The 15279-nt window shown below is 41.8% G+C and overlaps 1 protein-coding gene across 4 annotated transcripts in view; it reads right to left on the bottom strand.

The window, feature by feature from the left end:
* The window catches only part of ZNF711 (zinc finger protein 711), a 29522-nt gene that overhangs the window by 6047 nt on the left and 8196 nt on the right, over positions 1–15279 (bottom strand). The window contains exons 4-11 of one of the 4 annotated variants that reach the window (XM_039382584.1): positions 9454–9612; positions 8954–9100; positions 8231–8368; positions 7036–7083; positions 6368–6511; positions 2248–5912; positions 1594–1657; positions 416–505 (exon numbers count right to left, since the gene is read on the bottom strand). In XM_039382584.1, the coding sequence (XP_039238518.1) occupies positions 4735–5912; positions 6368–6511; positions 7036–7083; positions 8231–8368; positions 8954–9100; positions 9454–9612 (1814 nt within the window). In that variant the 3' untranslated portion in view covers positions 416–505; positions 1594–1657; positions 2248–4734. Of the gene's footprint in view, positions 1–415; positions 1658–2247; positions 5913–6367; positions 6512–7035; positions 7084–8230; positions 8369–8953; positions 9101–9453; positions 9613–15279 lie in introns of all 4 variants that reach the window. The other 3 variants (XM_039382583.1, XM_027737449.2, XM_027737448.2) reach the window with 3 other exon arrangements.

The following is a 15279-nucleotide window of genomic DNA, read 5'->3' on the forward strand; positions in this document are numbered from 1 at the left end:
CCGCAGGTAAAACCTGCTCCTGGTGCTGCTCTTTGAGTGTGTCCAGGCTGAGATGGGCCAGGAATTTCAGGAACCAAGTAAGAGTTTGCACCAGCAACTGTCAACCACTTCAGCCTGGCTCTACAGAAAGAGGGTTACATTAGTTAAATCCCATCCTTTGAATGAGGATGGCCATGCCCATCTGAAACCAATTATTCTTCTAAAACAACCCCCCATTTCTATAGAGCAGTGACACGTGGAGTACATCTACAGAGCTAACAGAGTAGTGACACAGAACAGTGTCAGTGTCTTCTATCCCAATAAATAATCTTACTTAGACTGTCCTTAAATGACTTTTCACCTTTGGTGATCTACAAAAAAAAAAAAAAGGCTTAAAAGAGGCAGAAGGCCATGTTTGTCTAATGCCATCACTTACCTGTGCCTGACTGTGCAGGGGTCCTGACTGCAGGTGCCCCAGGAGCACGGGTGCCTTGCTGTGGTTGTGCTGGGCAGGGCTCTGGAGAGGCTGCAAAGAGCAGAAATGTGAGTTACTGATGGGCACAGTTACTGTGGGCTGGTGTCAGCCATGCAAGGGCAGTGCACATCTACTGACCATGCCCTCAGTGACACCAACCCGTGTTTCCTCAACTCCCTGGCACAGCAAAACACAGGCAGGAAACGCCCCTGAGGGCAGACACAGACTCTGAACAGGAGTTCCTGGGTGTGGTGGGACAGTTCCCTGACAAAGGCCACCATTAGGCAAATAATGTGTTTTGCATATGCAGCTGGCAGGATGGTAAATCCCAGTGAAAACAGCACACCTGTTCCCCACACTGGAGCAGAGAGGCACGGGCAACCTGTTCAAAACAAGCCCAGTTTGCTGCTCAGGACAGGGGGCTGTACTGGAGGGGTAGCAGGTTCAGCCCCTCGAAGGGGGCTACACAGCACAGGTCATAACTACACACTGTACTCACAGATAAAGCAACAGAGAGTTGTTAGAAAGCTGAATTAGACTAGTAGGTAAAGCATGTGGCCATTTCTTTATGGGCTGGGCTTTGTTTTCAAACCAGATTTATTTAAAAAGCAAATTTAGTATTTTTCATTATAAAGTACCTGTTACTTGCTGTGGTCTCAGCTGTCGCCTCTTTTCTGTTGCATTGGAACTGATTTACCTAAAAGTGCTTTCTGCTGGAGTTTACAGAAACACATTTTTCTCATTTACTCAGCTCTGTAAATGCTACTTATAAACACTTTGCTTGAGATAATTTCCCACCTCAATGTCAGGCAGTTCCACCAAGATTTCTACATTTTTTTCAGGAACAAATTAGAAAAATCAGACAGCATTTACTTCACATATTTACAACAATACACAGTCTGTCCTATTTGACTGTCTTTATCAACAGTGTTATTAGATAACCTCTCACTGTCTGAACAGAGTCTGGTTTTGCACTGAAGAGCAGGAGAAAATTGTCTTCAGGTTTTTGTGACTGACCTTTCTGTAACAAGGAAGTTTCTCTCCCTCAGCTGTGAAATAAAAGCCAAAGAGAGCCCTGGTTCAGAAGCTCCTGACAGCTCTGGAGTCACACAGACCACACCCAGGTAACTCACCCTCACCTCCTGAGTGTTGTGCTGCTCTTCTTCCCTGTTTTCTATTTTAGTAATTGTGGGCATTTGAAACCTGAAGAAAGAAAAACACAGATGATCAAGACACGACTCATTTTTTAACTGCACCCGTCAGTCTGTCACTCCAATAAAACTGCACCAAACAAGTGCCATTCCAGAACAACCCTTGCACAGTCTGTGAACTCCCCTTGCTCAAGCACCATTTGTCCATCACATCCAGCGTGCCAGGAGCAGAGGAGGGACACAAACAACAGCTGAGCTTCCTCCACCTGCTCCCAGCAGTGACAGCCCCACCCACAGCAGGTACTTCACTGTACCCCCTTCCCACTGCAGGTTCTGTGGAGTGGCAGCCCATCACAAACACTGGGAAAGGGACCTGTGGAGGTACTGAGAGACACATTTTACTGTGACTTGACAGGAAGCATTTTTAGAGTCATGACACCTCCATGGTGACAACACAACAGTCACCAAAATTCTCTTCAATATTTACTGGGAAAGTGCACTGAAAAGGGACTGTGTCTTAAACTGCTGAAGAGTCAGGTGACATTTTATTCTTGCATTTCAGAAGATTTAAAATGCCGCTTTCTAGTAAAATCTTATGTCAAGAACAGCAATCAACCTCTTGCTTTGCTACAGAATTATTACCTGATTATTCTATCCACCTGTAAGGTGGGGAAAATGAGCCAGCAGGGCCGTGGGCTTCCTCACAGAGCCAGGGTGATCATCTTCGAGCTGCTACAAAGAAACTCTTTCAATCCAAGTATTCAACACAATGGGAACAAAGCATTAACGTGGTCAGAAAAGCACAACTTTTTTTTTGAATGCTACCTCTGACTGCAAAGCAAAGCAGCAGCAACAAGAAGATAAATACATTCTGCCTGCTTAATTTCTCCTTTTTGGTGCAAAACCTACGAGTTCAGTGGCTCGAAGCCTGTTGGAAATCCTTGGTCAACTGTTCATTTAAAATCACACTTCCTTCTTCAAGTTTTTAATCTACTACTGATGTTGTAATTCAAGTATCCTAAAAAGAGAGGGAATTTAGGATAGCAGCATTTTTAGTATTTCACTCTGCAAGCTGTTCTTATTACACAGACAAAAAGGAAAAAAACCACCTACCTGAGTTTTCCCAAAACACATGAGAAGTTTTATGTTCTCTTAAAGGAAAAATAATGTCAAAGGAATGTCAGTATCACATTTGAGAATAATTTTAGAAATAAACAAAATAAGCACATTACCTGTAAGTTTAAAGGGTTAGTCAAATCAAAGCCAAAGCTCTCCCCTCGACAGTCTGACAAATATACCTCCAGTAACCTGCTTCTGGTTCAATGTTATTACATACTAATCAGTGAATAATGCAATTAAAAATATCAGGTAAGTTTCCACAGAATGAGACTTTCCTAAACACCATAAATGAAAAGCAAACTCCAAAAACTTTGGAGTGCAAGAGATGCGTTTTATTGTATGCCCGTTACGATGAGTAACACATTTAGAAATAATAATCCCACAGAACAGTGACAATCTTATTTTACAGCGTGTACATCATTTTTTATAGCCACATAAAACACGTATTTGTCTAAGAGATTTCCCAAATTTAACTTTCTGAAGTTTAGAAATATAAAAAAAATTTATTCTCAAGGAACTGATTCTCATCTGGTGCAAAAACAAAACCAAAATATGAACATTATCTGGAACACAAAGCCACAATATAGCATGAAGTTACAATTTCTCATGTGAACAGCTGTGTGCAAACATGAAGCAACTAAAAAAGTAAAAAATACACATTATATGCATAACATTTATGACCAGGTTTTTCATTAAATAGCCCTAGACCAGCTCGTTATATAAGCGCCATTGGATCTGCAGCATGCTAACACAAAGCATTGTAAAGGGATGCATATTTTAAATGTATACACTGTAAACTCAAGATCCACCTCCAAACTCTAGTGGCAGCAGATTTTTCTGGTTAAATACTGCATATATACTTTCTTACAGATTGAAAATGCATGTTTATAGCATGGTATAGATCTTTTTTTTTTTTTTAAAAGAATCCACTGAAAGGTGCAATTTTATGTCTATATGGAAAATTTCCTATTAGGAGGTAGGACAGTAACTGTCATACCTGTTAAGAACACTGTCCTAAAGAACTTCTAAGTACTTTGAATTTTAATTAAAAAAAAAAACAACTCTACAGTTTTCAACTGTTTTTAATATTCTTTTTTAAAGAAGATTTTTAAAGTAGCGAGAAGAAAAACTAGTGTTGTCACAACACTATGAGCTGCATCCATTTTATCCTTAAAAAAAAAGTCAAATTCAAAGTTAATTTTGTTATATGTGCCATACTGAACAACATTCAACTGTAGTTTCAGATAAAAAAAGGGAAATTATGTACATATATATCTTTAACCCTAGCACCAGAACACCACCTCTGAGACCATAACATAGTGCTCTATTTCAAACATCAAATCCTGCAATAAAATAGGTTAGCAGCTTTGAAAACCAGTAAAAAAATGCTTCTTGGACCTAAACTAATAAAGGAAACCAAAAAGTTTCCTGATGAAATGTTCAAAAAAAAAATAAAAAAAAAATCAAACCAAACAAGGGACAACCCCCCCCCCAACTTTGAGCAGTTCTGAAATTCAATTTCTAGGCACAATTAAAACGTTGGGATGAAGTGACTGACTAAAACCCCCCCGTTCAAAACTGCAAAAGAAGTGAAGACTGGGCTCCTTTGCAAACCTTTTGTAACTCACCCCACCACGACTCCGAACTGTTTTCATATTGGAGACAAATGTTACTGACAAAATGGGTCACACAATCAGCTCTGCTCTGTCTTCTGTACTTAGCCATGGGAAATACTATTCACCTGAAGACATTCATCCATCTTCCTGCAACTTTAAGACATTCATCCAACCTCTCCATTCTATAGTGCTCTTTAGGTTCTGATAAGCAACAATCATAGGGCTATGAGATCCCCTGCCAACCCTAATACTTTTAAGACTTTTAATACAAAGAATGTAAAGTTATGGTTTAATATCAAGCTTTGAAACCAGGAGAAACAGTTCGTGAGATTTATTTTTTTCCCCAATTAGCATTATCACAGTTTCTACACCGCCTCCTCCTGCAGCTCCTCTGTCACATTATGGCCTCCTTGTGGTGCCTCATGATGTGCTGATTTTTCTCGGAGGGCCTGCGGAAGCCCTTTTTGCAATACTCACACCTGTGGGGGTAGTCCTTGGTGTGGATGGAGATGACGTGCCGCTTGAAGCCCGACGCGTCCGTGGTGCTGTACTCACAATACTGGCACTGGTACACCTTCCTCCCACTGTGGGTCTTCATGTGCTTCTTCAGTTCGTTCTGCTGCCTAAAGCCTCTTTTACACCGTTTGCATTTAAAAGGCAGGTCCTTGGTGTGAACTGAGAGGATGTGCCCGCTAAGTACAAAAGGATCTGAGGTTTTGAAGTCACAGTGCCTGCACTGGTGGATCTTTTTCCCTTTGTGGGTCTCGCTATGCTTTTTGAGCTCCGAGGGCCGGTGGAAGCCCTTCTCGCACACCTCACACTTGTGGGGGAAGTCCTTTGTGTGAACCGAGATAATGTGTCGCTTCAGGTCACTGGAATTGGTGCTCTTGTGGTCACAGTGGGGACACTGGTGAGTCTTGTGCCCTTGGAACAACTCCATGTGCTGCTGCAGCTCCTTCTCCTCGGCGAAGGCCTGGGGACAGTGCTCACACTTAAAGGGCAGGTCAGTGCCGTGTTTGGTTTTGATGTGAGTTTTCAGGTTGGACTGGTCAGCACACCTGAACACACAGTGCTGACACTGGTATGGCTTTTCCCCCGTGTGGGTCCTCATGTGCTTTTTCAGCTCCGAGGGGTGGCGGAATCCCTTCCCGCACTCCACGCACACGTGAGGGAAGTTCTTGCTATGGACTGCCAGCAGATGTCTGTTGAGTAGTCCCTGCTCTGCAGTCTCATAGTCACAATATTTGCACTTGTGTAGCTTGGGCTCCTTGTCCCTCAGGATGAGTTTGTTGGAACTCAAGGGGCTCGCTTCTCTGTATCTTCTCGTGTACTCTGTAAACTCATGAGTTTTATCAACCTTATTTATAAGTTTATGGCTTTCCAGATGATTGTGGAAACTTACTTTTTTGTTGGTTGTAAAGTCACAGTCTGTACACTGGTACTTCTTCTTAATCATATGATCAGGATGGTTCTTCATATGCCTTTTCAAGAATCCTCTGGATTTAAATTTTTTCCCACAAATATGACAAGGGTAAACTGTTAGGGGCTGTCCATCAGGACCTATTATAACAGCTGTTTTTAAACAAACAAAAACAAGTTATGAAGGAAACACATTTACTGATGAAGTTTTAAATCAGCCAAGTGCTGTTCAGATTCATGCACTTACACTTGCAGCAGAGAGAGTGGTTCAGTAGTTTAAAAACAACCAATCCACAGCACCTATAGTTTATATAATTTTAGGAACTGCTCCAACAGATCAGGAATTATCACATGTGCAGTGAATATAGCCATGGTTACTTTCTAATAGCTTGCAACATTCCAATGAATTGCATCAGCCCTGAGTGTACTGACTCTGAATAGCAAAAATACGACATTTTCTATGCACAGAACTGGAGGGGGGAAGGACACAGGAAATATGCAAATCATCATTTAGAGCTTTTAATTCTGCATCAGCTTAAAAAAGAGAAAAGGAATAGCACAGGAGTAGGTGGCACTCCATGACAATACCGTAGCCATCCAGTGTTTACCTGTTTGCCATTGCCTGGCCTCTCCTCTCCTCCTTTTCTTGGCTTTTTGTTTGAGCACTCTATTAGTGCCAATGCTATCACAAATCTGCAGGTACTGTGTTGCATTACCGTTTTTGTTTTCTAATCGTGTATCCAAGTTATTTCCTAGAAACAAAAATTAGACACCATAAAAAACCTTAAACAACTTGTTTCTTTGGGACTGATGACTGGAATTGCACAGCAGCATTTTAAAAACAAATATTGCCCTTTCCTCTACCATGAACACACATAAAGAAGAGAAATGCCAATATAAAGCACTCTCTCTTTCCTGGCAAAAGTCAGGAATATAATTGCTTAAATACTGATTAATTTTTAAATATATTCCTTGATTTTTCTTACTTCTCAACACATTAATTTCTTATGAGTTATGCTGGTTGTTCCCTTCTACTTAACTTATTTTTACTTCTTAAGAGCTGCATTATCCCTCTTCTGTCTGCAACACTGCATTAACAACCTGGCAGTGCCTCCCAACTTCCCACCCCTCCAAAGGCCTACAGACATCTAGAATTGCTCTAACTCAAAATAGTAGAGAAAGACTATGGAGTCCTTCAATATAGAATTCCCTGACACATAAATGCACATATTTTCAAGGACAGCACAGCAGTTTTAATGTTGTTACAAGTTCTCACCTGCCGCTTGACCATCTTCGTATCTTCGGGGAAGCCTTCTTTCATCTCCTGCAGAAAATGGTATTTTAGTCATTATAAATTAAAATTATTTTTAAACACGATGGCTTCAAAAGTCTGATAATGAGAGAAAACTAACTTAGGTAATAAATAACAGCTTAACACCATCCAAAGGGAGATGTGCAGCTCACAATCAGTTCAGTGTTCTGTAATCACGAGCCCCAGGAAACAAAATCTCATCTTTGTGGAGAGTTAATATCCACTAAATCTGTGCTTGCATGCTTGCCATGCTGGCTTTTCCGCTTTTCAAAATCAACATGCTTGTTTCTGCAAACTTTTAACCTCATCTATCAGCTCAGATACCAACCCAGAGGTTATCTGCAATGTTCCTGAGATGGAAGCATGTTATCTTTCTGGAGGAGGACCAGGCTGATAAGAGGACTTGGCCCTGATCAGCTTCTCAGCACTGATCTACATGAGGCCCTGTGAAGTTTTGGAAGATGTACAAGGAACACCTTAGGAGTGTATTCCTCATTTTGCATTGGAAGTGTTCACTGCTATGTGTCAAAGCTCTGTGGTTCTGAACCCTTTCATCAACCCAGGCTCACATCATCACACCAATGAATTTTAACTGACTTGATTACTTAATTGTAACATAAACCACAGACGACCCAATACCCTCTTAACAAACATTTAACGCACCAAAATCCAAGAAAATCATATAAAAGAATAGACAGAATTCAGAATATATCCTAAGACAGTTTCACAATTTGAAACATGGCTACAGAGAACAAATCACCTTTTTTCTTTCTGTTTCTAACCTGAAGGACTAACAGGCTTAGAACACTTGCACAAACTGAAATTATGAGGAACATGCTTACACATTTATTCCTACGTCAGGTTTTTCCCCCTTCCCCCCAGCCAGTGTAAAATACTTAAGGCTGTTCTTGTTGTTCTAAGATCTTCAACAGCCACCATGAACCATCAAACCCCACACACGCCTGAGCTGGGATCAGGAACAGCATAAAACCTCTCCTAACAGCTTTCCTTTCTACTTCATGAAACAAAACAGAGATCAGGAGGAGCTGTTTCCAAACTCCTGGAACAAGGTGAGAGATCGTCACATTTGCCCAGAGATTCTGGAAGCTGGATGAGGGAGGGAATAATGGATGGGATTTCAGGAAATACAGATTCCTACCGTAAGCAGCAGCCCAAGCAACAGGGACAAACGTTTTATTCACGCCAGAGTCCTCGAGCTGGGTGTCTGGAAGGGATGTAGCTTCTTCTTCACCTACAATAACTTCCATATAAACTTCATCTGCTATTTCAGCACAGCCTGGACGAGGGGAGAAGAATAAATCTTCAGTTTTATTCTGCTCATCCTAACTTTTCCTTCATTAAATTTGCTCTCACTCTGCTTGATACCCATTATAAACTACTTTTCTTCCTGTGGCATTTAGAACCACCTCTGCCCTTAGGGCATCACTGTTTATTCAGACATTCCTTAAAGAGAGAAAACACTTATCAATAAATACAAATCCAAACCAAATACCAACAGAATTTCAAATATGTAAACTTACAAACTTGCAACTGATGGCATTTGCTACTTTGCCAGAAAGCTGCTTAATTCACAGGAGGAAAACAGAAAAATGACAGTTTGACTAACCTCATTAACCTCATCCATGGACACGTTAAATTTAATATAAATAATGAAATGATTGCACACAGTATGCAAAAAGTGCACTATCCACAACACTTCAAAATAATCATTGCCTGCTTTTTATTTTAGGGAAGATGAGCTTAGTTTTCTACTATCCAGGCTGAAGAATCCTTCAGAAAAAATTAAAAATGTCCTTGAGAATGATGGTTATATTGGTGTACAAATAGCATGAGAAACAAAAATGTTTCTTGTTATGCTTACTAATATCTTCATCTTCCTGAGATGAGTCCTTAACAGCCATGTAAACCATTTTTTCTCGCTGCATTCTCCCAACACCTCCTTGTTCAATCACTCCAGCTACAGAATGGCCATTGTGAAAGTCACTCTCAGTGACAATTTCTGTCCCCCCTTTAACAAAAAGAAATAACAAAGTTACACATGTTAAGTAAATGTGAACAAAGCCACCTTTAATTTCACATTTAAGTATTTTTTTCCTATTTACAACAAAACTGTTTTTCCATAAAATTCCAATTAAGTGTTTTTACATTCAGGTCTGTCACAAAACCACACAGGTTTGATACTCCAGAACAGAGGAGGAGAAAGGTCTCTCAGTGTACCCCGAAAAATTCAAACCTGAACAATCCCCATGTCATGTCCTACAAAACACTCCACTCACTGGGTTACGTGGAATAAAGAACAACAAACAAAAACACCCTGAAACTCCTCACACTACTGGAAGAATAAATAGAATTTAAAGGTACCTATTTCAACATCATCTTCAGCTTCAGCTTTAAATATGTACACTTTGATAACTTCCGAGCCAAACCCATCATCTTTGGCAACGTCATCGTTTGCCACCTCGGTGCTGATCTTCAAGGGAGTGCTTCCTATGTGGTCCAACTTCTCCCCAACATCATCCACTGTAACGAGAAGAGAACAATAATGAGGTTCAAACACATTTTTAGAAGTCAAAGTAACCAGCAGCATGATTTTCTCCACTATTCTCCCCATGCACAGTAAAGGTTTGTATTCATAAGTGGCCTTTACAAAACAGCTCAAGGAGATTGCAGAAGTTCAGTATCATTTTGCTGCAACTCAGGAAACACAGCAGGAACTACAGAATGAAGGACACAAGAGGGAGCCTGTCATCAAAGGGAATGAGGCAACTGGTTATGGCTGAAACTATTACATTTAGAGAGCAAAAACGTATCAATAATTACACATCTATCCAATAATGTTAAAAACTAACTCAGAATTCCTGTTACAGTCTAAGAGCCCCCAAAAGTTTCAGTACTCTGACACACTGGTGACTCAGATTTAGTAGCTGAAACTAGTCAAGTGTGATGACTTGGAGTATATTCCCAGTTAAAGTGTGCATCAAAAATCTGACATCTTCTTCCTAAAAGAAATTACGATTTTATCCACTTTATCACTTGAAAACGTATTAATGAAGATTATGGTATAATATAGAGCTGATTAAATGATGCAGTGACAATAAATCCAAATACTGCTATGTGAGATTGACTTCTCATCCTTTATGTACACAACTCGCTCATTATTTGGTCTACATATTGAAAAATGCTCATTGTAGTTGTACAACAAAGAATACATTCAAACTACTAAAAGCAGCACTATTTTGGTAAAAAGGGCATTCTCATAGATGTCCTAAGATTTATCCCAAATTGCCAGCACAAAGGCCACTGAACTAAGCATCTTTCTGACATATGTACCAAGACACTTCTCTTGGGGGATAAAATTAGCTCCTGTGCAGATGGGCAGCACAAACCTGTGCGATGCTCAACACCCACCGAAGGGCTGGAAATGGAGGAGAATTCCACAGAACGGAAACCAAACCTGAATTAAACCCATTCCAGGGAAACAGCAATTTACTGCACACGTGACATTAAAATATGTGTACACGAGTTAAAAAAATGGTGGCAATGAGCATTAAAGTGACAGCAGCTTCCAGGACTCCGTGTGGATCCCAAGGGCTCTGATCCTTGGGGGAAGGTTGGCTCACCTGGGGAGAGCTGGGCTGGTCCCCAGTCCCCTCCCAGTTTCCTGCCCCAGGGCAGTGGTGACAGCTCCCAAGAGCTGCTTTAACCAGCACTGGGCTGAACTGGAGTTACTGGAGCCTTTAACACTCCAGGCAGTCCCACCAGGAGGGTCAGAGCCTGCCAGGGAATGCCCCTCCTGCAGCAGGGCAGGAATCCACCCCAGCAATCCCAAACTAAGCTCTTCCCACTCACAGACAGGATTCCACAGAACACTATCCAACTACCACAGCACTGAGAAACCTCATCTCTGCTTCACTAACCTTGGATTGCAGCACATGAGCACAAAAGTTACTGAGGACACAACTAGACAAAATGTAGGTAAGTACAAGGAAGTATTTCTTTTAACTTTAGAACCTCTGTAAAGTAAGAAAATTAAATGGAAAACACTTCAAAAATGCTGGTTTAGCTGGGGGTTTTTGTATACAACAGGTTAAGTTCAATGCTGAAAAAATACCAAACTTGGATCAGGAGAAAAAAATTAAAAATCTGCTTGGGAAATTGTTTTTTTTTAAATAAAACCCATTCTAAATATCTACTGAAACTGATGCCAGCAACATCATCACCTTAATCTGAGAGAGTCTGACATGTAGTGCATGGTGTTCATGTTACCTGGCAGGACAGAAGAGTCAGACACCAGAGCTGAGAGAGCCACAGAGCCTGGAATATTCCTTTGACACTCAAGTTTACCAGCACCAGGTTATTAGAACACTTTTATATCCACTTGGGAGTGTTACAGCACCTGCTGTAACAAACTGACATTTGTTATGCTGCCATGGTGGAGTTATTAGAACTCCAAAAGGAAAAGTGGAGATGCTCAAATATACTTATATTGGAAAAAGTATTTCCATACATTTACTATGCTTGAATTTATTAAAGACCATTTTCTTTTCTGCAAGGCTTTTATAAAAAGTTTCTTATTGAAGTTATTTATAGAAGTTTCTTATCCATATTCTTTAAAATGATAAATATCTGTTTGATTTTAGTACAATGACCATTTCCACTGCATGTCTGAGTCTTTGAAGGACACAGACTCAACTATGTAAGTAGGATTGTGGGCCAGTGACTGTGCACCACTGTGGAGCTGGTGAAATAATGTAAGAAAAAAAACCACATAATTTCAGATAGTTGCCTTCAGATCAACTGCAATGCAACAAAAATCACGTAAAGGGAAAAAATGAGGATTTTTTCAATTTTTATAGGAATATTTTCAGAAAAAAAAAAATCAAAACATGAATATAGCATGTACACTCACATACTGGGTTCTACGATTTCAAGTAAAGCCCCCAAATCTTCAATATCCTTTAAAAAATGGGGAGTTCTGTCTTAGAGGGGCAAATTTACAACAGTACTTTTAAAATTTATGGTTACTCCCACGCATTAACCATCCTGTGTATATTCAAAGACCTTCAGTCTTTACAATTTCAGCTTAAAAAAAATGGAAACCTATCATGAAGTCTGTGTATCCAGGGCCTCTGGAATGACTTTTCTACAAAAACAAATGTGTAATACAATGAAATTTGGAAAATATAAACTGGACTGAGAAAATGATACCAATATAGACTATTATCTGTAAGATGTGTCTTTTGTTTCAAATACCACCACAACAAAACACAGTGAATTGGCAATTGCGGCTGCTTGAATTGCTGTCTTAAATGAAGGGAATTTCATGGTTTCCATCTACTTTTTAAACACATTTTTTATAAGAGGACAGCAACCAACATAGCAGGACAAGTAATCTTTGTCAGATTAGAAAATGCTACATTTTTAAAAGCAGATCATGAAAATATTCTATTGTCTTAGTAATATGACTTCAATCACCGCTACCCCATCAGTGCTAAATTATCCCTGCTTTTCCCAGGGATGGCTCACAGCAACAGGAATGTTTACTTTCTGTCAATGGAATATCAAAGTGTCCTCCAGATCTGACATCCACCAGAAACACTACGTATTATTATCTTGTCACTTAAAAGTGAGTGAAAAAACACAGCAGAGAACCTTTATAAATATATGCTGAATCCTCCTGAATAAACAAGGTTTAAAGGAAAACTCAGCACAGCTCCAGTGTTAAACTTACCTTCCTTGGCTGTTTTCAGGTGTGTGATGTCCAGATTCACCGTGGATTGCCAGCTCCCAATCCATGTGATGCCTCAGCATGCACTATGCTGGTGATATCACACCCACCACAGGAGCCAGAGGGACAACACGAGGGCAAGATAAGTCCCATGGTTTGACAATTCTCCGTGTTTTTCTAATGTCTGATCTACTTGTGTCCCGTAAAATAGAGGAGTAGGAAGACTAAAATGCTTAGCAAATTATGCAACACTGTACTGTAAGATACTAAAAAGGAGGTGTTGGTGGCACAGTACCTTACCCCCGGGGCCAGCTCCAGGGTGGATCTGTGGTGGGATGGGGGTCACCAGCACAGTGCATGCGGGGCCGGCACACGGGGCGGGGGCTGGCAACCCGCCGGGGCTCTGAATATCGCAAACCTGAAAAACAAAAGAGGGGATGCTTTCAGCTCCAGCCTGCCCACTGCCCCCTGCACACAGGGGGCTCTCACAGCCTGCCCACTGCCCCCTGCACACAGGGGGCTCTCACAGCCTGCCCACTGCCCCCTGCACACAGGGAGCTGTCACAGCCTGCCCATTACCCCCTGCACACAGGGGGGCTGTCACAGCCTGCCCATTACCCCCTGCACACAGGGGGTTCTCACAGCCTGCCCATTACCCCCTGCACACAGGGGGTTCTCACAGCCTGCCCATTACCCCCTGCACACAGGGGGCTGTCACAGCCTGCCCATTACCCCCTGCACACAGAGGGGCTGTCACAGCCTGCCCATTACCCCCTGCACACAGGGGGCTGTCACAGCCTGCCCATTACCCCCTGCACACAGGGGGGCTGTCACAGCCTGCCCATTACCCCCTGTACACAGGGAGCTGTCACAGCCTGCCCACTGCCCCCTGCACACAGGGGGCTGTCACAGCCTCCCTCACCACAGACGGGCTGGCTCAAGAGCCCACTACTGCACTCATTTCCTCTCCATCAAGCTATTCTGATGATTTAAAACCAGGGATTGTGAATATACCCCGCGGTATTCACGCAGAGAGACGTTGTGAAGGTATCAAATGAAGATTTTTACTTTATGCTTATAAAGCTGGTTTAAAAAAAGCTGAATTCATCTGCACTGAGACACAGCAGAGAGGTGATAACTTCGTGAACATTTCCAGTCACAAAGTCATATGCAGGTGGTCACACAACTATCAAGACAAACTTACTGTTCTCCAAATAAAAAATATCATTATCAAAAGTGTATAAAGTGCCTACAAGGGAATGTCACCTCAAAATGGTGAAAAATCACCTTTCAGCAAGGTCCCTTCCAACTAAGCCGTAACTCCCAACAAGTTAAAATTCCACACTCAGCTCGGCTCCATACCCTAAAATGAAGCACTGTGGAAGTTCCCAAACAAGGAATTCTCCAAATGATACACATTCTCCAAATTATACAAATAAACTAATTTCTGTTCCACAGAACAGCTCATGGTATTCCCTAAGGATATTATCTGGCATTTTAAGTCTCCCCTTTTCAGGTGCTAAATTTCATTAAGAGACAGCTAAGTATTTTGAGATTCTTTAAAGCTATCACTTTGATGTGATTTACATAATGAAATAGTTCAACAGCCCTATATGTCCCAAAGGAAATACCATTATGTTCACTTTCTACAATATTTACTGAACATTTGACAAATTAAAAATATAAGTAAATAAAAAGGGTTTTGACCTGCTTGATTTTTTTTGAGGTCCATCTATTCTACACAACAGATTATATTCATATAAAAAAACATATTCAAGGCTAATTTAAAAAAACTTAAAGAAATTCCCCCAAAGTACAACTGCATAAGAATGATTAATTTTTGCTGACAAAAATACAGTAGTAGATACTTTGTGGGGTCAGGCTGCCATACCCAGCACAACACAGCCTCAGAACAGCAGGGACAACAGACCTCATCTGTACCCAGTGTGGCCCAGGGGATCAAGTTTGCAGATGACACCAAGGTGGGGGATTCTTGATGTGCTGGAGAGCAGGAAGGCTCTGCAGAGGGATCTGGACAGGCTGGATCCATGGGCTGAGGACAGCGGGCTGAGGGTCAACCAGACCAAGCGCCAGGTCCTGCACTTGGGTCACAACAACCCCATGGAAAGCCACAGGCTGGGGCAGAGTGGCTGGAAAGGAGCTGGGGGTGCTGGTCAGCAGGGGCTGAACATGAGCCCAGCCAGCCAAGAAGGCCAAGGGCACCTGGGCTGTCCCAGCCATGGTGTGTCACAGCCCCAAGGCAGTGCCTGTCCCTGTGCTGGCACTGCTGAGGCACCTCCAGTGCTGGGGGCACTTCTGGGACCCTCAGGACAAGAGAGACATGGAGGGGCTGGAGCATGTCCAGGGAAGGGAATGGAGCTGGGGAAGGGGCTGGAGCACCAGGACTGGCCGAGGGAGCTGGGGGGGCTCAGCCTGGAGAACAGGAGGCTCAGGGGGGA

Source organism: Pipra filicauda, unplaced genomic scaffold (genome assembly GCF_003945595.2).
Source record: "Pipra filicauda isolate LSUMZ 115617 unplaced genomic scaffold, ASM394559v2 scaffold274_size1021923_pilon, whole genome shotgun sequence".
Lineage (NCBI taxonomy): Eukaryota > Metazoa > Chordata > Aves > Passeriformes > Pipridae > Pipra > Pipra filicauda.